Source organism: Anthonomus grandis, chromosome 4, assembly GCF_022605725.1.
Source record: "Anthonomus grandis grandis chromosome 4, icAntGran1.3, whole genome shotgun sequence".
Classification (NCBI taxonomy): Eukaryota; Metazoa; Arthropoda; class Insecta; order Coleoptera; family Curculionidae; genus Anthonomus; species Anthonomus grandis.
The window spans coordinates 14,026,174-14,048,170 of record NC_065549.1 but is presented as its reverse complement, the minus strand read 5'-3'; the positions used below and the strand labels follow the sequence as shown (position 1 = coordinate 14,048,170).

General features: G+C 31.9%; 1 protein-coding gene across 2 annotated transcripts in view; it reads right to left on the bottom strand.

Annotated features, from left to right (window-relative positions):
• The window catches only part of LOC126734946 (uncharacterized), a 127,799-nt gene that overhangs the window by 5,551 nt on the left and 100,251 nt on the right, over positions 1-21,997 (bottom strand). For both annotated transcript variants that reach the window (XM_050438804.1, XM_050438805.1), the window contains 4 exons: positions 13,441-13,526; positions 3,695-3,790; positions 3,539-3,601; positions 3,325-3,408 (listed from right to left, as the gene is read on the bottom strand). In XM_050438804.1, the coding sequence (XP_050294761.1) occupies positions 3,325-3,408; positions 3,539-3,601; positions 3,695-3,790; positions 13,441-13,526 (329 nt within the window). The remainder of the gene's footprint in view (positions 1-3,324; positions 3,409-3,538; positions 3,602-3,694; positions 3,791-13,440; positions 13,527-21,997) is intronic.

Genomic DNA, 21,997 nt, shown 5'->3' with positions numbered 1-21,997 from the left:
AATCCTCTGACTCAAGGCTTAGATTTGATGGAATATCAGATACTGTTAGAACATAGTTATGGTTAAAATTATTTTCAGGTGACCAATTTGTTAATAATGAAATTCAAGTTAAGAGACAATACCAGATGTGCTTCGTTATTCCCAGGAACCCTAGATATCTTAAGACGTTCAGCGTTACTGGTGGGGAAAACTTAAAGCTGCCTACTTTACTTACCTGCGCGGCGCATATGAAATGCATATCATTTACTGCATTCAAAAAAACAAAATAATAACAATTGATATAACATCGGGAAAGCAAACTGACATTTCGGCATAATACTGGGTTACATCAGCGCGAGAGAGAAACGAACTTGCGCGAGATACAGGTGGTGCGACAGAGCGAGTAGTGGGGAAAGGTTCGTGCGCCCCGATTTTCGCCTCTCTGTAAACACAGCTCAGCATAGGCGTTAAACGTCCTAAGATTTCTAGGGTCTATAGTCATTCTGATTTATAGACGTCTCTGAAGATGCGTGGAGGGTCAGCGATTCTTCCGTCAGCCGAATATATAGAGTCGCGTCGCCGCTGGGAGGGCAGTTGGCAATTCAGTAGGAAATATTAGCGCAATATTTAAATTATTGACAGATGCTTGGAATCAAGAAAACAAGATGCATTACACCCGCAGCCAAATAGCATGATAGAATGAATTAATAAAACAATTAATTGGCATTTGGCCAAAGTATTCTCTAGCCACTAAAGAGACTAGTATAGGTTTCTTCAATTATTTCTGCTGGCGTGCCGATGGTCAATCCGTGAAAGCACATAAGAGTCTCCGGCTCGAATAGTCATGGAAAAAAAGCTCCGTCACTCATGCGATCTAAAGTTGCCGGGTAGGACTAAGTCAGTGAAGAAGATGGCAGCTATCGGATGAAGGACGCATATGATGATGAACGCCAAAGATCAGAGGTGCAATAACGATGACTTGGTTGGGGATTTGAGTAAGAGACGCAAGAGGTCTGTTACTGAAACTTTAAGCATCCTTGGATGGGCCGGACAAAGTGCTGAAAGCCATCAACGTGTTCTTTGCAGATTACAAAAGGCAGCGAGGGGTAAAGCTCGAGTCATTCACTTCAACTGACTAGCTGCTTATTATGGAAACCGCGGAGGCGCTGAACTGCGGCAGATATATTCAGAGTCGGATTTGATATTTGATAAATTCTTGGCCCTTTATTCTAATGACCGCAGGAGTAGATAAGGCATGACCTGTAGACTGCTGCAAGATCAGCTTGAGTTGACTATGCTGTGACATATTGTGTGGCTAAGGAACAGCAAATGTCTAGAGAAATAGCTCAGATTTCTCTAAAAAAAATCGGAAAAATGCAAGAGCTGCGTTGGTCTAACTCTAAAAGACTGATAAAAAGATCTTCTACCTGGTTACCAAAGAGGCGTCACATCAAAAGCCAACCTATAAGGACTTTTAGGATGCTTGGTATTCTCTAAAGGAGTTGTTTGCCGAAAATTTAAGAAGCCTAGCAATTCCCAAACTCGTATGTGGACCGGATAACCTGGACTGGAAAATGACATGCAGCATGTTAGGAGTGGTCTTTAAGTCTATAGGCGTGCAAGCTCTGGTGTGCTGTTATACTCTTCAACGTCGTTCTACAAAGAAAAACCTTGAATATTATTTCTAGAAGAGGTCTAGTTGTAACAGAAGGACCTTCTCCCAATATCGACATCTACCTTCTTTAGATTTATTTCGGGACAAAATGAGCTTAAGGAGGAGACACTGTAACTATATTGGCAACATCGCGAATATCTATATACTATATACTGCACGGTATCTCTGGAGACGCGTGGAAGGTTAGCGAATGTTTCGGAACCATGATCTGCCGAGTATATAAGAGACGCGGCCGGGAGGCCAGTTCACTTGAGAATATTGGCGCGATATTTAAATGGGACATAAATAGTAGTAAACAAATCCGATGTAAATAAATATTTCTAATAGCATTTAGTGATCGTGATTAGTAGGGTAAAAATGTAAATAAATCGGTTGACTATTTTTGTGCATCGTGTGTTTTAATTCACACCTAACGAAGTCAGCAATATGCACTTAAACGAATTCAGAAGTTTAATATTCACTAAAACAGTGTTAAGAAAAACATGCGTAAGATAATGTCGAATGATAACGAAGAGCTGACGGTTTATGTATTCATTTAAGATCAACGTCGTACACATAAGGTTAGCAGTGGAAGAGGTGGCAAGTAATCGAAGCACAGAAACAGCAAACTGATAAAGAAAAAGATTTTCTACACGCAATCTTCGAAAAGCACAAATTCTTTCTCAGCCTGTCGTATTAATTAAGTTAAAAATAAATCTATAGCACTGATTTTAAAGCTTTTGCAAACAATACAGATTGTTTTTATCTAAATATGGAATATAGACAATATTGAAATATTTCCGAATGGGAAGAACTAAAGACTCGCATATTTCTTACTTCTTAGTTAATAATTCTTCTATTAGCGTACAATGGTTTGAGCTAAAATCTCATAATAAATTTGTGTATTTTCCGCAAAGCTCTAAACACTGCAATATTTAAAAATCTAAAACATGTTTGACACAAAGGACCCAAGGATCCTAAATTAAAGAACTATTCATAAATATGAATTAATATTAACCATCAAAATACTCCTAAAAAGTCCAAAAAATTTCCCCTGTATAACATAATCTTACTTTTCATATAATCATACTATAAGAAAACTTTTTAAAGGATATTATTAAAGTTGGAGTGCAATTTCAAAAACCATAACGCAAAATCTTTATGTCTAAAGTTGGATTAGCTAGTCAGAATGTGCTCTGGGCATAATTCATAAATATAACCACTTAACTAGCAGTAAATGTCAAAAGTCAAGAAATGACTTTTGTCTTGCTATTATAAATTCCTACGGAGTTCCCGTCTGAAATAGACAAAACTTCGCATAAAAATGGAATAATGGAAATTTAAAGGGGCACTCAAAATGCGGCGTTATTTAATAAATTAGATTTCAAGAAACGTGTAGAAAATAAGTTATGAAATAACTTACTTCGTTATTTTGCAAGTATATCTATATATCTTTTATGTTTAAATTAAAGTTTTATTAATGAATAACAAAGCACCAAAGAAACTTCCGAATCTAAATATGCTAATTCCTATTTAATGGCTCATTGTTTTCTTCAAAAGGCAGTAAAAATAATTACTTATTTCATCAACGGGTAAGTTTAACAGCGAGTAACTAGTTAACCCTGCCGTAAAAGCGACATAAAACTGAATTTAATCATCACTAAATTGTATCAACTTTTATTAACACTTACCCTCATTATTTCTTCGTCTATCGCTCTACCCCGCCCTGCATTATATTCTTGGTATTGGGATGTCACACATAATAAGGCATACATCTGAAAAAGGTAAAAAGTAAGTTGGAGTATAATATTAAAGTAGTTTATGAGGAGCATAACTTTAATGGATATGGTTGGTATTCTGTTTTTTTTGTAATATTTAATACTAATTAGTTTTAAAGCTACTTACGTTAAGAGCATTTAAAAAGAAGTCTATGGTTACCAAGATAGCTACAGATGGATTCCATTGAAGCTAAAAGAAAAATTAATTAACCTAATATTTGCCGTATTTATTTCAAATTTTAAACAAAGGTTTATTTAAAATTAAATTTTTGTTTATACTTACGGCATGAACTATTAGACCATATACTACAAAGACGATGTCTACGATGGTAAAGAAGAACATGTTGAAGATCCACGGTATAAGGAAATATTTTATATCCTGAAACAAGATATCTATCAAAAATCATAATCAGATAATTTGTTAATTTTTAGTAGTTAATGATGAGAATAATAAGTTATATAAATATTAATTAATAAATATTATTAAATATAAATATTAATTAAATATTTTTTTAAAAATGGTAAATATTTATTCTAGGTATAATTTAAAATAATAACACCTTTATAAAACTACCAACATTTATAAAACAACACCTTCCGTAGAAAAATGAATTATATATATATAATTTAAATGCATACGCATATTATTATCGTACTTTATAAAGCTTAAACAGGAATATTTGTTTTGTTAGTACAAATATGCAACAAATTTAATGCATTTGCAATATGAAGTTAAACCGAATAAAGCATATACATATCTTTAAAAATAGATACATTTTTCATATATTAAATTTGGTTAAAAAAACAGAGGTTAAAAGAAGAATGATAAATCTAATTCCACAAGCCATATCTATCATATTAAAGAAAAATATGTCTGAGATTTTAGGGATCCGGACATATTTATATTCTAGAACAATATAAAACTTGATATATAAATATATAATATTCACTAAAATAAACATTTTAAAATTAAAAACTTTTAAGAAGAATTCAAGGAATGAGTTAATGATCCAGAATCCTATTTTAATTAGTTAAAAAGAGATTGACGAAGGTTGATGAATGCTTATTAAAAATGATCGATACTTCACTTTCCTATAAGAGCATCATAAGAATATTCAAGTGCAAGTTTATGTGAGTTTGAAAAGTGGTTTATAAGTTTATTGATAAATTCAGATTTTTAATATTATCGAATTTACTTAATAGGAAAAAAATGCTAATAAATTAATAAGGTAAGACCACTATAAAACTTTACTTAAAAAACCACAAAAACCTAATTTTTATATTTAATATATTCTTAAATTGTATTTATGATTCTAAAAATAAGATATCTAAAAATAAAATGTTAATATTTGTCAAAGAGCTACCCTTGTTTAAAATAAATTAAGAAATATAAAAATCATAAAAAGCTTAGGCAACTAAGCAAATAAGACAATAAAGATTTTTTCTAAACTGATAATTAATAATTTCTTAACTTATATACAATAATATTTCAATCGAAAATTAGATAATAGATAGATTAGAATAATAATTATAAAATTATTCTACCTATGTTATGTTATATTATATAATTTAGGTAAAGTGGTAACCAGCCATTTCTTTATAAAGCTGCTTGTCATAATAAATTTACTAAAATTAAGAGCATTATTTAAATGTTTTTAAAAAACTAGATTTATTACGTTAGACCTCTATATTATTTAATATTTAAAACAGAAAAGTATTAATGGGTGAAGCAGTAAAAGTTCAGCTATAATATATAATATATAATTTCAAAGCCTTTATAGATTTATTTTAGACGAATCAAAACTCATAACCAATTGAATTAATTATACATGAAGCCTGATATTTTTTAGCGATTAAGGAAGCAAAATTATTTTGCAGATAAATAAGAATGATCAATTAAAAAAATTAAATACTTATTCTTAAGAAAAATTAATATTATTATAAAAGTCATTACGATATTAAATTATTAAAAAGTGATAATATGCCCTATAATGGCCTTTTTAATTAGTTTTTAACTAAAATATGTTAGATTTTAATCTAAAAAAAGATCATCTTTAATATACTGAGAAGGATGTTAGGAAAAACTGTGTATTGTTTATGAAATTTATTTTTTTATATTAGAAAGTAATATTTTTGGAACTTGGTAAAAAGTATTTTTTAATGGCGAAATAATAGAACGATCTTATTAAAAAGAAGCAGCATAAAAACCAATAATACTACGAAATTATTTACGAAAAGTATAGCAGTCACATTCTATATTAAATCACTAATATTTTTTGTAACTGTTAGTATATTATTAAAAAAATGATCTTAGATATGCAAAATTACACTCCATAAAAAATATTTTTTTAATAAAAATTTTTAGCATCTAAAAATCGTAGCCATGTAAGTTATGCATATATGCATAACCTTATTAAAATTATTGTATAAATTTGCTAAAAAAAAATAATAACTTGCTTCATTGTCAAAAAAATTTTAAGAAATGTTGTAAAAAAAAACAGAATATACATAAAATATAAATACACATAAATACATTTTACAAATCTTTGAACCATAAAATACAAAATACGAATATTTATAACGTTTGCGCAATACAGAAAAAAGAAGATATGGACTTGATTTCGAATGATTGTGCATGCTTTCCGTTCCTAAGTGGTTATTGTGAGATGGCCTTTCTGGAATTGTTGATACATGCTTGCGAATTAAGCAGACAAGTTAATATTTTATATTTTTTAAAGAATTCTTGGTAGGGAGTCCCATTACTTAGTTTTAATGAATAATGAACAGCTCTTTGTTGTAGTTCAAAAATACAAACAAATTGATATAAGACTTGTACCTATCATATCGGAGATGCGACTTAAAAAGGACATTATAGAGTAATCTAGACACTGCCAATCTTCAGCTTCCCGTAAAATGATCCAAGTGCAAACTATACCATTCTATTCTGATTCTGATCTAAGTCCCATTTTAATGACTTACCTACAATAAGTCTCAAAAACTTCAAATTCAATAACAGCTTAGCTGGTATTATGAAATTCAAAAGATTCCAACATATTTTTGCATAACAAGACTAGTTTTAGAATCCTTGAGGCATAGAAGATTTAAATCGTGCCAAGATTTAATGGTAGGGGAAAGGTGTACAAAACGACATTAGTGAGGTAAAATGACATACTTATTATATGTAACTTGCTAAAGTCGTAAGAATATACGCTTGAGCTAAATTAGATCATAAATTATTTACCCAACAGGTTCCAACCACTTCATCGTTTGTCTCTGCTCACTAACGGAGGTGTACGCTCGATATTTCTAAATTTGTGGTGCAAAAATATTTTTCGCGCTTTGTTTAATTTGGTTATAATACTAGACAACATTTCGCTAGGTAAGTTATTTTATTTTAACTGATTATTTAAACTATTTTTTTTAACATTTAGTAATAAGAGATTTACAAGAGGAATAAGGCAAATATTAGAAAAAATATATTTTTTTGTTTTCTCTAGTCGTGTAAAATGACATAGTGCGTTGTCGGCTAAAATGACATAGTATGTCATTTTGCCCGACTTATAGAATTAATTTTTTTATTTGTTATTGCAGATTGTCATGCCCCGATTGTACGAAAGAAAGACAAATAGGCAGTCATGGAGTACAGATTCGATGTTAAAAGCCATAGAAGCGGTCAATAATGGTGAAATGGGCTGGTTAAAGGCATGTAAGACTTACGGGGTACCATAAGCAACCCTACGAAGACAGGCTTTAAAAACAAATAAAACAATAAAGACGGGGAAAAAACGCCTCGGTATATTTAAGCCTACTTTTCCACCAGAAGTAGAACGGCAGTTATTTGAACATCTAAAACTTCTAGAGTCAAGTTTTTTGGACTCACAAGGAAGGATGTGTTAAGCTTGGCCTACCAGTTAGCTTTTAAAAATAGCTTTTAACACAACTTTAACCGTGAGAAGAAAACAGCAGGAAAAGATTGGCTGCGAGAATTCCGAAGAAGAAATTCGGATATAGCATTACGTAAGCCAGAGGCGACATCTGCTGCTAGAGCCCAGGCTTTCAACAAACCACAAGTTGCTCGTTTTTTTGAGATTCTAGAAAAGGTGATTAAAAAAGAAAATATCAACCCACTTAACATATATAACGTCGATGGATCAGCACTCTCTACTGTGCAAAAGCCTCAAAAAATATTTACAACAACAAGTCGTAAGCAAGTAGGAGCCATAACCAGTGCCGAAAGGGGTACCCCATGTAACCGTTGTTTGCTGCATGAGTTCCAATGGTAATTTTATCCCACCAGCCTTAATATTTCCCAGAAAAAACATAAAGAACGAACTTACTAATAATACTCCCGCAGGGACTCTTGGCATTGCTCAGGAATCTGGTTGGATGATTGGACCAGTATTTTTGCAATGGTTAAAACATTTTCAAAAGTTTACGAAGGCTTTATCAGATGAAAAGGTGCTTTTAATTGTTGATGGCCATTCCAGCCATAGGTACCTTGATGGTCTGATTTTCTCCAAAGAACATGGTATTGTTCTGCTCTGCTTGCCTCCTCACTGCACCCACCGACTGCAGCCCCTTGATGTTTCATTCTTCGGTCCCTTAAAAACCTATTTCGATCAAGCTATAACCAAGTGGCTTAAGGCACACCCAGGCAGAGTTGTAACGCAATTTAAATAGGTGCCTTACTTACTGAAGCATATGAAAAAGCTGTCAATATTTAAAATGCAACCAACGGCTTTTTTAAAACCGGAATATGCCCACTAAATCCTGATGTATTTCCAGAATACATGTTTCAAGCAGCAGAGACAACAAATATTCTAGAATCTGAAGGTAATATAAATATAAAAAACACTCTAGCTAAAGAACCTTCTGCAGCACTATCTCTACAAACTTCAAGCGGGATGGGCAATTTAAAGGCCGTAACCAATCTTCAAAAAGTAATCCCCAGTACATCAGATCAACAAAATAAAAGTTTACTTGCCGCTACTGTCTCCGATCTGAGTCCCATTCCAGTAGGAACATTTATCTCAGGCTAGGGAAAGAGGAAGCCGAGAAAGCGTCAGGGAACTCCCGTGCTACATTCTACTCCAAATTTGGAGGAAGCAAAATCAAGAACTACACCCATTGTCGAAAATAAAAAAAGAGCTGCAACTAAAAAGCTATTTGTTGACACTGACTCTGAATCGGAAAACAACCCATTCTTAATAGAAGACGACGAAGATTGTACTTTTTTACGAAGATTGATTATTCTTGCTCGAAATGGGCACACGCTGCGTGTGCTGGAGTCGACAAAAAAAACTAAGATTTTTATTTGTGAACTGTGTTGCGATAATTAATTTTCTACAGGAATTTTTGGCAATATTTAATAGGTATGTCATTTTACGCACTTAAGAGGGTAAAACGAACTTTTACCTTTTTAAATTAATACTTTAAAATGAGAATTTCTTTTTGAGTTTTTTTAGGGATTTTTATTTTGGAAAATAGAGTAGAGATGTCTGTATTTTTTTGTTACTTTTGTAGAATTAAAATATTTTTTGTTCATAGGCAATTTTTATTTTTGAAAACCCTATGTCATTTAGTACACCCTTCCCCTAACTATATCATTTAATACAGTTCTATGTAGTTCCTTAATAGCCGGGTTTCTCTATCGTCTGCAAAGACACAGATTTTACCGGTGATATCCAGACTGTCTATAATGTCATTTATAAAGAGTAGAAACGAAGTAGGCCCCAGAACTAAACCTTAATGTATCCCTCATTCTATCGGCCTGCAAGAAGATGTCATATTAACTCTTACAAGCTAATTTGTGCTGATTTGACTTGTGTTAAGATATGACTTAAACCATTCGAAAGGTGTTCCTCTGGACCTGTAGGAATAAAACTTATTTATTATGATTTACACAGTCGAGAGATTTACAAAAATTAGAAGAAAATTGTTGCTGTCAAGTAATCTTTGTTTAGACCGGAATATATTATATTAAAAAAGAAAAACAATATCGTTGGTACCTTTGTTACTTAGGAATTCAAAAAGAAAATAAGTATTTTTTTAACCAATCTAAAGGGCTGCCATAAGGCAAAAATTCGAAACTTAATCTGTATCACCTCTTTTACTACAGAATAGTAATTGCCGTAGTAACTTTAACTTTAGCTTGAAAAGCTCCATTTTAAAATGACTTACTATTCATATTCGTAAGATGGTTTCCTTCTTATACAGGGTGTTTCAGAACTATGGGATCAAACTTCTAGGGGTTGTTCAGTGCAACAGTAGAATCCATTTGAGTATAGGAACCCATGTCCGGAAATGTATCACTACGCCACTACGGCCCTAAGACGCGTTTAAATTTAGAAAAATATTAATTACCTAAATAGAATCTTATACATTTATTTTTACCTTTTGTATAGGATACCATCACAACAAGTGTTCAAAATGTCTTCCTCCAACCTCAATACACTGATTTAAACGCCGCACAGGATTTCAGCGGACTATACTAAAAATTTGATCCTCGTTTTGAATAATTTCAAATGCTGCTGTTATTCATCCAATTACGTCTAGCGCTGATTCTACTGGAGTTTCGTAGACTAAAGACTTTACATGTCCCCGCAAGAAAAAATCGAGCGACGTTAAATCGGGTGACCTAGGAGGCCAAGAAACTGCTCCACCTCTGGCAATCCAACGGTGCCCAAACCGCTGAGCCAAATACTCACGTACTTGTACAGCAAAGTGAGCCGGCGCTCCATCATGCTGAAACCACATTTGCTGTCTAACGTTTAGTGGAATACTTTCGAGTTCTGGGAGAACTTCCTCCAAGAAACGCAGATAAATAGGTCCTGTTAACCGTTTCGGTAGAATGTATGGCCCAATTAAATAATTATCAACAATGCCTGTACGTTGACAGATTAACGATTCTGATGTTTTCTTGGAAAAATTGCATAAGGATTTTTTTCGTCTCAAACATGGCTATTCCTACTATTAAAAATACGGTCTCTTGTGAAAGAGGCTTCATCGGTCCACAAAACATATCGTATAAAATTTGGTTGTGCAATGATGTGATCCAGAAGCCATCGACAAAATTGAACTCTAGGATGATAATCGGCTGTAGTCATACTTTGATTTTTCTGGAAGTGATAAGGATGGAGTTGTTGCTAGTGTAGTACCCGCCAGACAGAAGCGTTACACGTATTCATATTCTTAGCGACGTCACGTGTGCTATTTGGTGGTTCATCGGCAACTCGCTGAAGCACCTCTTCTTCAAATTCGACCGTGCTTAGGGTTCGAGCAACACCAGTATCATGCATCTTGGTCTTAAACATGCCTGTCTCAGAGAGCCGCCGATGAACCGCAATAAACTTTTTGTATCCAGGATGCTGTCGTTTGGGATAACGTTCATGATACAACCGCGATGCTGCTCGTGCATTGCAGTTTGTTGCTCCGTATGCCAAATGCATATCCGCCAATTCTTGATTGGTAAGGTTTTCCATTAGCAATAAATGTTTAAAAATTGAAAGCTATAAAATCTTTAAACATGACATTGAGAATTGACATCGATAAGCGTTGATTTTAAACAATTGTTGATATGGTATCACAACAATTCAAAAGGTAAAAATAAATGCAGCAGATCCTATTTAGATAATTAGTATTTTTTATAAATTTTAACGCGTCTTAGGGCCGTAGTGGCCTAATGACGCATTTCCGGACATGGGTTCCTATACTCAAATGGACAAATGGATTCTTCTGTTGCACTGAACAACTCCCAGAAGTTTGATCCCATAGTTCTGAAATACCCTGTATTATTTAATATACTGCGAAGCTCTACTAATCCTATGGGCGTTAAGAAGATAAATTCTCATTAGGATTATTATAAAGTGATTCGTTTCCAGAAAATCAGCAATAAATAGAAGACGATATTAAAAATTAAATAATAGAATGAATCAAATTTTAGTTCCTATTTTTTTTTCCAATTAACATTTGAGTAAACCGAAGTATACATTGAAAATTTTGCTATCGTTCTTTAGTCTAAAAGCGATTTTTACTAAAAAATCCAATTTAGCAAAAAATGAGTCTAAAGTTTTTTAATTATTCTTTTACTTTATAGTTGACTTTAGTGCAAAAACTGAATAAATTATCCACAAAAAATATTTAATATCAAATTTCAGCTACAAATCAAAATAATCAATTTTTCATTATATAAGTATACAGGGGGTTCCGTTGATCATTTTACAGACTTTTGGGGCAGATAGAAAATAAAAAGAAAAGTTCATATGAACATGAGTCAGGAAATACTCCTCAGGGAGCTAGAGCTCTTTAAAGATAACCTTCAAAAACTAGTTTTCGTTTAGCTTCGGAACTATTTTAGGTACCGCAGCCAATTTTGGGACATAAATTATTATTAGTAAGTTTATTCTTTCTTATTGTAGAAACCAGGGGGATATTTGGAAAATTTTGCCCCGTTTGTCTAAGACTTCTATTTCTGCCCATTTGGGTATCAGATTATGATGCTCTTATGCCTTTTGCATAAAAAAGGTGCTCTCAAAAAAAATCGCTAAATATCGCCGTTTTTTGTAAAAATTGACTAAAAGTAAATTAAGATACAGCACCAGAATTAATTATTTTATTAATAATGCTAAAGTTCATTTACACTATTTATGATGACGATAATTCGTTTTAATAATAAAATTACAATTTTTTTTGCATATAATATGTGATTAGTAATAAACTAGTACCTCAGTAGGGCTTTAATATTTGCTATTTACTAAGGATATGTTGTTATCCGTAGTGTAATATTATTCGTGCTGTAAAAGCCCTTTGAGGCCTCTAAGAGCAGCTTTAACTAGCGATAATGAAAGACACGTATCTGACCCAATTGTGTACTTTCTGGAAATAAGCCTTATAGGTGTTTTTAGTAGTATGTTCAGTTGTGATTTAAATTAAGAAATATTCACATGGATTGGAATAAATAAGAAGGAAAATATAGTAAAATTTATATTTATATTCGGTGCTTAATATTAAGGTCAAATATAGAAGCAAAAACTAGAATAAAAAGATATCACCATTATACTTCTGAGGTCTCCTGTATTGGTTTTTTATAGGTTATCCCTAATATTTTTTGTTTTCCATTTTCCAGAAGTATTATGGAAAGTACTTAAAATTATTTTTAATTGAGAAACTCGTCAGCTTTTATATAAAACCAAAATCAATACATAAATTTCTACAATATTTAGAGATTTGTAAAACCTTTGAGTATCAACAATTTTTTATTTCTATAAAAAACTACCCAATAACTTCAAAAATGCTGTATTTGGAAAAAAACTTGGAAAAACTTTTTGATATAGAAACTCGTCAGCTCTTATCTCTAAAAATTATTTGAGTGAGATTATATGAATTTTCAAAATATAAGGATTTTTGGCAATGCTTGTTATATTATCCAACAGTTAATTCGGGTACTTTCATTAGGAGTTTTGCGAAAAAAAGAGAGACAAGTAGATAATTTTTACTCTGAAAATGTTGATGATGGTCGTTAAAAAACGGAACGTCGTATTGTTAATTTTAAATAACTTTTTCATTTATTTTGCCTTAAAATATGACTTAAAATAACAGTAAGAAAAATTAAAAAGTGTATGTTTACTTGTATTGTTTATTAATTTCAAGATTAATTATATAAAAAGAAAAAATGTTGTTTATAAATTGCCATAAATTCGTTTTTCGATAATTTTTTGCAACAATTGATTTTAGTTTTTGACCTTTCTAGCTGTATTGCGAATTTTTATTACACTAATGATGACAAAGTGTGTTATCGCAAAGTCACTATAAATGCAAAAGCATATTTCTCTATCTTGAATTGATCCTAAATACATTTTAAGCTAAAACTTTCTGCTACACTTATACTTATATATCGTCATAAGAAAATATCATTTTGCTCTCACATTCGAGACGTAAAAGGAAGGTTCTTTACTCAAAGCATTACAAGATTTTAAAGAAAAACAGTAAATTACATTTTGATTCTGTAAGCAAAAAAGACGCTGAACTTACCTTAAAAATCCCGACAAAAAGCAGTAGCGTTGTGACGACGCCGCAGGAAGAGAAGGCAAAAATGAGTGCCGAAAATACTGCTGACGCTGCAAAAAAAAAATAAAATGGATTTAAGCGAGAACGGAAAAAACTTTTTTCTACGTGAAAATTTAATTAGTCTCCGCCTCGGGTCTTTTGGGTCTTTTTTTGGACCAAATCGAATTTTTATTTGAAATCACGATCGGTATTATTCGCTCTATTTGTTTTTAAAAGCGAGGATGTTTGCGCATTTGGAGATAAAAAGGGTTTTGCAAAAGCAGACGGTATACTAAGTGGAAATTATATTTAAGCTATTCCTTTTTCCTTTTAAAATCTCTTTTTCTTTAGAATTATTATTAAGTACTTTGAAAGGATCATAAAAAATATACAGGGTATCTCTTAAAAGAGTATGTTAAAAGTTTTAGCCTATATTCCTTAGGTCAAAATAAGCCGTTTTAAAGGGTTGCTTTCGAGATAGAGGTGCTAAAGTGAAAAAAAATATTTATTTTTTGTTTATTTATTTTTAAATTGGGTCACAGATGGTGGTTCATATGTAAAACCTAATATAGATACTTTTTAATTATCGCCGTTAGAGGGCGCAGCACGGTCTATAACTCTTTTTCAGTGTAGTTGTTTTATTTTTGTTAATAATTCCTCATTAGATTTTTTTGAAAACAAATACTTCAACTGTATTTGCTGTACATCTAGAAATGACATGCCAAGCAGACTTGCCTGAAAAATAGGAAAATATCCTCTAAATTTATAAACACATTAAAAATGCATGAAAGACATCAAAATTACGCTCAGGAAATAAAAACTTCAAGCAACCAATTCAAACCAAAACATGACAATTTTAAACGCCTGATATAAAATGAATATTAGGTTTTGAAACTACGTTATATGCCTAAAAGAGAAGTGTGGAAAACGTTAAAAAATATTTTAGAAATCTCTTTAAAAATATAATAAATTCCATCAAAAGCTTGTAAAACTATTTCCAATTAATGGAAAACAATAAAAGACAAAAATTACATTAAAATGCTAGGAATAAGATAGAAGATTTAGTAATAAAAAAATGAGACATGGATATACAAAAAAAAAACAGGAAAAATGAGTTTGAAGAGTGGAGTTTTGAGAAGTGGAACTCAACAACGACAACTATTCTTCAAACTTCGGTTCGGAGAATATTCTTTTCTTCCAATGTTGTTCCTTGTACAAAATCTTTTATCTATATTTTATTTATATTTTTTTATGTATATTGTGCTTGAAACCTCTCTTATTAATTAGGGCTACGGATGGACAAAAGAACGATTGCACCCAATGTATATAATTGCATCGATGTGACAAACTTTGGTTTAAAGAATTTTGCACTGTGGCTCGAAATGCGACCGTATCTTAAAAAAAACCAGTATGCCTGAAATTTGAAGGTGTGTCGGCCAGACGGTCTAGTAAATTGATTTTTAAAAATTGCAAATAGTAATGCCACGAAGTATTAGGGAAAGCTTAAATACACCGATTAAAAAAGTATCAATTCTGCTGCACCAATATATAACATTTGTGTTGAAAGTATCTTTCCTTTGGTAAATATGAATTTTTAAAATTATTTTTTTGATAGTTAAAAACTTCTTGTCTGGTAAATGTTACATTGTCGGTAAATATTTTTTTTTTGCAGAAACATTATAGTCCTCGATTAAATTCGTACATTTTGGCAAAACTCTATTCAAGCTGGCAAATTTTCTAGAAACAAACGTTAAACAGGTTAATAGATAGCAGCCACATTAATATATATAATTTACTCGTGCATAAATGCAAAGCATATCACTTAAATTATGATTAGAAAGCTTATTATGCCGCGATATTAATGTCATCATAATGCAATTTGTTACAAGAAATATAAAATTAATATTGTTATCACGAAGTGTTTTGTTATTTTTTATCTACTAAACATTCAATGGCATATTCAAAGTGACTGGCAAATAGCTTTGGATAATGACCTTGATAAAAAATACGTTTTTTACGTCAAAAATATCTAGTTTATAGCAAAATTCTCTCTAGGAACCAGATTCAAACGAATACCAAACCCGAATTTCTCAATTTCAAAAACTTTTGTACACTAGTTTTTATATTGATCACGTTCAACTGAGTTAAAATTGTCAAAACTTAACTTTTACTTTCAACACTGTACACATTTTCCACCACGTTTAATAAACAAATTTTAGTATCATTAGTATTTTCTGTTGCTATATGGCGGATAAGTTATGAAATACTCTGTATTATTAATTATTAATTCCATTTAAAAATTATTTATCCCTTAGTAAAACTTTATCTTAGTTTAACTAAAAAATAGTTGTTGGTAGCCAATAAAGTTATGCATAAAAATTTAATTTTCCTCGAATTTTTTAACAATTTTGAAAATAATTTAAAGAAAATATAGCATGGAGGGTAATATGAAAAATTTAAATATTGCCTTAGTTTATTTCATAATTATAGAGGGCACCACTTCTTTTTCTGTTTCTCTCCACTTTTCGTTCCCTCAGAATTTTTAAAGGAGTTATTTGTCAAATTGACATATAAATTGATTAATTTCGGTCATTTTTAGGATAAGTATTTATTAAATTTGTATACAAATTCATTGTAATTTATTATTTTTTTGTAAATTTCTTTGTTAAGAACTATGTAATTTTTGTATGATAGAGGTCAAAAATCATATTTTCTATCGCAATAATATCGCCATAACAAAATTATGGATCCTGATTTGTGACTAAAAGGGATAAAAATTAACCATTTTTGTAATATATAACGCCCACAATAAAACAAAGTCTCTCCTTCCAAAAAAGATACTCAGTGAGTGAAGTTAAATCTAAAACTTTTATATTTATATTATATATTTAAAGTATTTATAATAAAATACCTGTATGGACATAGTCCTTAATGAGAAATTTTTTGAATATGTTTGTTTCAATGACCAGTTCCTGAATTAACATTGAAGGGTTATAGGGTTGTTTCTGATTTCTTTAGGTTAGTTAGGATTTATGGGGAGTTGTGATTTATTAAAAACTCAATATTGACTATCATGATCTGAATGTTGCAACATTCTCAGAGAAAATGGACTGTGAGGTTGCGGAAGTTTTGTTGTTGCAGCATTCCACTCAACTTATCATTGTTTATAGATCTCTTGGTGATGATTTTCAGATATTAATTATTTTAACAAGTGTTCTGCATACTTTAAATCTTTCTTTGAATGTCACTATTACCGAAAGCCGTAATGTTTTTTAATATTCATGATCGTAGAACAGTTTACATGGGGAATCTTCTGCAATCTTATGGACTACACATGATGGTTAATTTTGCTCCAAGAAATAATGCTTGCCCTAATAATATTTTTACAAATATTAAGACTGTTGTAGGTCTTTTGATCTTTAACGTCTTTCTGATCACAAAAATATAGTATATGATTTTAATAGGGTAAATTCTAAACTGAGTTAAGCAAAGAGAGAGCAGCATACTTGAATTGCTATAAATAAGAACTATCCTATATCAATTCCTAAAAAAATTGTACTACAGCATAAAAAAATTTATAGACATAAAATTTCAAAAAAAAAAAAGATTATATAGGTCAAAGTTACCATGTGGAATAGTATAAAGTCTAATTTATCTCAATTCCGAACTCCAGACAGCAATATTCTAAATGCACAAACATTTAATAACTTTTTCACATTGCTGATGAGATTGTAAAGGATTTCCCAGTGACCTATAAATATCTTAATCACTATCTGACTAGGCCTTAAGTAAATGGTTTAAATGGTTTCAATTTTCATCTGGTAAATTTCAATCAAGTTAGAGTCTAATAATCTAGTAATATCTATGCTAAAAAATAGCAAAATCCGAGCCTACTTTGACTTATCAACAAAAATTGTCAAAAGCCTTAAAGATATATTGGCAAATGCAATAACTTATTAATTATTACATTTGGGCTGGAGTTTTCTTCTCTACTTTAAAATATGGTAAGGTCGTATCTATATTAAAGAATAAAGATAAAAAACTGAGAACTGAACCCTCTGGCTATTAATAAACCTCCTTTTATGATATTACAGAAGCTTTTGATAGCGTCTCATATTCAATATTAATTAAACAACTAAGCTACTATATCTTTGACAACACAAGTGTTAATTTTATAAATTCCTTTCTCTAAGATCATACTTAAGTTGTTAACTTCAACAATAATATATCACAAAAAGAAATTATTAAACATGAAGTGTATCAACACTCAGTGTTTCGGCCGCTCTTATTTTTAAATTATAATAATGATCTATCAAACTCTCAAAATGACTGCAATCTTATAGTTTTTGCTGATGGTAAAATCAATGTTATAAAGTATCACCCTGCAGATCCATTGTTATAGTCCGGAAGTGACTCAGCGGAATCTATTTTCCTGGCTTGTAACCAATCAATTTAGTCTTAACAGGTCTAAAACTCAAAATTTAAATTTTATCTTTCATTAAAGTAATCCTATTCTGCCCTGTGATGACACGTTACTATTAATCCCTCCTTAAATTGAGAACAGCATTTTCTACAACTGAATAATAAGCTTTGCAAGATTATCTTTCTGATAAAAGCAACATCGGCGTATGTATGTATCTCTTCCAAGCATTTTAACATCCTACCATGGATATTATTTTGCTCACATGTTTGATGGAATATTGAATTGGGGACATAGTCCTCATACTAAGGAGATTTTTGGATTTTAGAAAAAGTGTGTGAAAACTTTGGCAGGACTGGGTTACCATAAGTATTGTCAGCAATATTTTATAATCATTAAATTTCTTACTTTCCCATTTCTATATATCTATACATGTCTAGTCCTAATTTTCGCAAGCTCTCAGTAACTCGGAGAGGGATAGACTATTTTTGCATAAATTTTTTTAATGTCCTACCGTTTAATGTAAGGGTATTGGAATCCAAGCAACTTAATCAGTGTTATATGATCATTTCAATTTATATATGTATAATAGTTTGGTGGTCCGACGTGTATAAAAAATTGTATATGGTAAATATTTGATTTCATTTGGTTTAAATAATAGCACCTTTCTGAAAAAAACTCTATATAAGTTACTAAGTAAAAAAGAAATTTCACTAAAACTAACTTTAATTCATAAAGATATTTTTTAAGCTTTTTATGCCCATAAATCGTTTCAAAAATTAGCAATAACTTAATAATTTTAATCTTTTTCTTTCATAGATATTCTAATTTTTCAATCACTTAATAAAACTGCAAGATCCTAAATAAACTTCAAATTCAATTAGAAATGAGAAAAATCACTCATCTATAAAACTGGAAATTTATAAATATCCACCTCGGCTAGGGATGGCTCGTAGCGTTTATTAATTAATTATTCAGTTATTGGATTTTGCCAGAAGGAGAGAGATTTTACGGGATTATAAGGGTATCCATTTTGCTTTACCCGCATCGAGGTGTTATTTTCTGAGGCGTGCAAGATTTAATAAATCGGTTTTAGTTATTAATTACGTTTGGCGATATAATATGTTGTTTCAATATAATTTAAAACCCTTTATAATGAGTATTCGCTCTCTTGGGTATGACTTTGATTAATGGATAAAAATTGAATTTTAAAAGAACTGGATTACGCCTAATGAAAGTTACAAAAAATTGTATTCGGCACCACTGGTTGTCTTCTTAAGAAAATTAAATTTTCGGATCTTCATATCCCAACTACTTAATAGTTCAATAGGGTCAAAAAGTTGTCAAAAATAAATCGACGATCAATTTTTATGCTCTAATTAATAGAGAATTTAATTTTGGATAACTGGATGAATTGAGAAGTCTAGTGAACAGAGTTACTGGTCACAAGCCCGGATAAAAGGAAGAGGGTTGTCGGTCGAGGCTAGCAACCTACTTCACGTTAAAATCATCGTTTGTTTACAGATCCAACAATCCGCCTCGGAATAGGAGAGACCAAACGATGAAGAACCCCGAGACTCTTGCGAGGAACTGAGAAACAAATAAATCAAACTGAGCAAGAAGCAAAAATGGAAAAAAAACGCAACAGCGTGCTGGAACCTAATGTCCTGGAACACCAAAGACAGCAAAATATTATTAAAAATGGAAATGCGGAAAAGCAAAGGAAGCATTAAATTGCCAAACTGCGTATTAAATAATACATAACGGTGTTGCCAAACAAAAGAGCCACAGCTAGAGTGGGTTTAATCTAGTCGAAAAATATAAAGACCTTATGCAGGATATATATTACGCAAACGAAAGGATTCTGAACATGTCACCCAATATAGGAACTGGAAATTTTAATTTAATAAATATATATGGTCTGAAAATGAGCAAGAGGAAAGAAAAGGCGGAAGAATTCTACGAAAATATGAAAAGTTAATTGGGAAGAATACCGAAAAAGGAAAAATACTAATAATGAAGATAACACGAATAAAAACGGAGAAGCGCTAATGGACCTATGGGCACTCTACGACATGAGAATAAAGAACACCTTTTTAAAATATAAAACCCAACAGTAAATTACATGACAGAACACCAGAAGATAAAACTCAACTATAAATAAAGTAATATCAAATAAAGCAAAGACTCATCCAAATATTAGACATAAGAAGCCTGACCTAAGCCAATACATGATCCGACCACTTAGTCGTGTGTAAGTTGTGAATACAGATACAAAAGAAGAGAGTAGCAGACAATACAACTAAAGAAAAACTAAAAAGTAGAATAGTAGAAATATAAAATAGCCCTTAGAGACCTTAAAAAGGCAATAAAAGCACTATACGATGCTCATTTGTATCAAACAATCAAAGCGAACTCCATTGCAGGACAGGAAGATCAGGACAAGGGTGCTGGAAATATAGAAATGAATATCACAACGCTGCTCAACGCAGCTGTCGGGACTCTAGGCCTAAGGAAAGTAGTAGTTAATAAAGCTTCCCGTAGCTAGGAGATAGGAGTAACCAAACACCGGAAAGAAGGAAGTTGCCAACATACGGCACATAAATCTGAAGCGATTTTCTTCTGTGATTTATGTGTTTTGGAAATAGGTTATCACTCTTGACACGAGATGTCTTTAGCTGAAGTGGACCATTGACACTAAGTCATAATCCCAGACAGTCAACGATCATGCTATCTTTATAGTGACTCGGCTTTTTTACCGTTGTTTTTTATAATGTTTACATTCTACTTGGACTTGGACTTGGATTTGCTAATTTAATAGCTCTGCTACGACCCAATCTACCAGCACGACTTGGAGATTCGGGAAAACCGTCGAGTATGTACCCTGTTCCCCGAATCGATATTTTCACAATTGTTAATAGTGAAATGCAGGAAAGAAAATATAGGAAAGGGTTCCAAAGGATAGAAAAGGAAAGAACGACCACGTGTTGACTGGGTAAAGGATGACGCGGAAGTGGGCTAGATCTTTTCACTAAATGTAGTTCTTAAAGGCCTCTACAATGGCAAGGGGTAGGAAACGATTTAGGAAAGGAATCCGAAGGATAGGAAAGGAAAAGAACGTCCACGTGTTGACTGGGTGAAGGACGACGCGGAAGTGTTACATTCAACTTGAATATAAAATCCTTTAGTAGTGTGTTATTTTGGTTATGTTTGCCATTATCGTTCATAGGGATTGGGGATTATCTTCTGAAAGTGTAACTTTCAGCAGGTTCAAATATCGACCATTTTGGTCACAAAAAACAAAGGTTCATTAGTAAGTAATTTGTGATCTTGGTTCTTTTTCTAAAGGACTCTAATGGATGAAACGACTTCCTGAAAAACTGAAAGTCGGTCAAATATTGAGGTAGCATGTAGTTTGCTTTCGTCTTTTTTAAGTCGTTGTGTCTAGCATGTGTACACTAACTAATGCCCCTCCTAAAATCTTGAGGTGAGTCCTTTTTATTGTTGATTTTCTGCGAAAACTATACTTAGGTTCCACGTGTTTCTGCCACCTGCCATGTGTCACATGTGCTTTTTAAGCTCTAGTCAAGATCTAGTCAAGGCTCTAGTCAAGTCTCTTGTTAAAGCCCTATTGTGGGGTATGTCTCTAAAGAATATAATAATTGTTGCTAAAGAATACTTGTGTTGTTACAGGATTAATTACGCTTTAGACGGCATCTGGAGAATCCTAACTTTTATTCATTTGGTTAAAATATTTAAAAATGAGCTTGTTATAAATCTTTCTTTCAAAACTTTATAAGTACGAGACTGCTGACTGAGACACCCACCATAATTCTAATTGCCCTCGATTTTTAATGGAAATTTTTCGCCAATGTTTTTTATTGAACCACTATCAACGTTATCTCCACTTTAATTATTTGTTATTGTTTACAATATGCTGTGCATGGAGAAGATTTCACGGCAACTGAATTGGTCAACCGGTTTACTAAAGCGGACGCCAGTGGCGCCGCGTGTCGAATTACTACGATTTGTCCCGTATTTGTACTTTCTACTAGGCACTTTATGGTTTTCTTATTAGTGATTTATGTATGGGTATTGGTTGGGCCCATAGCGGCTAAACCC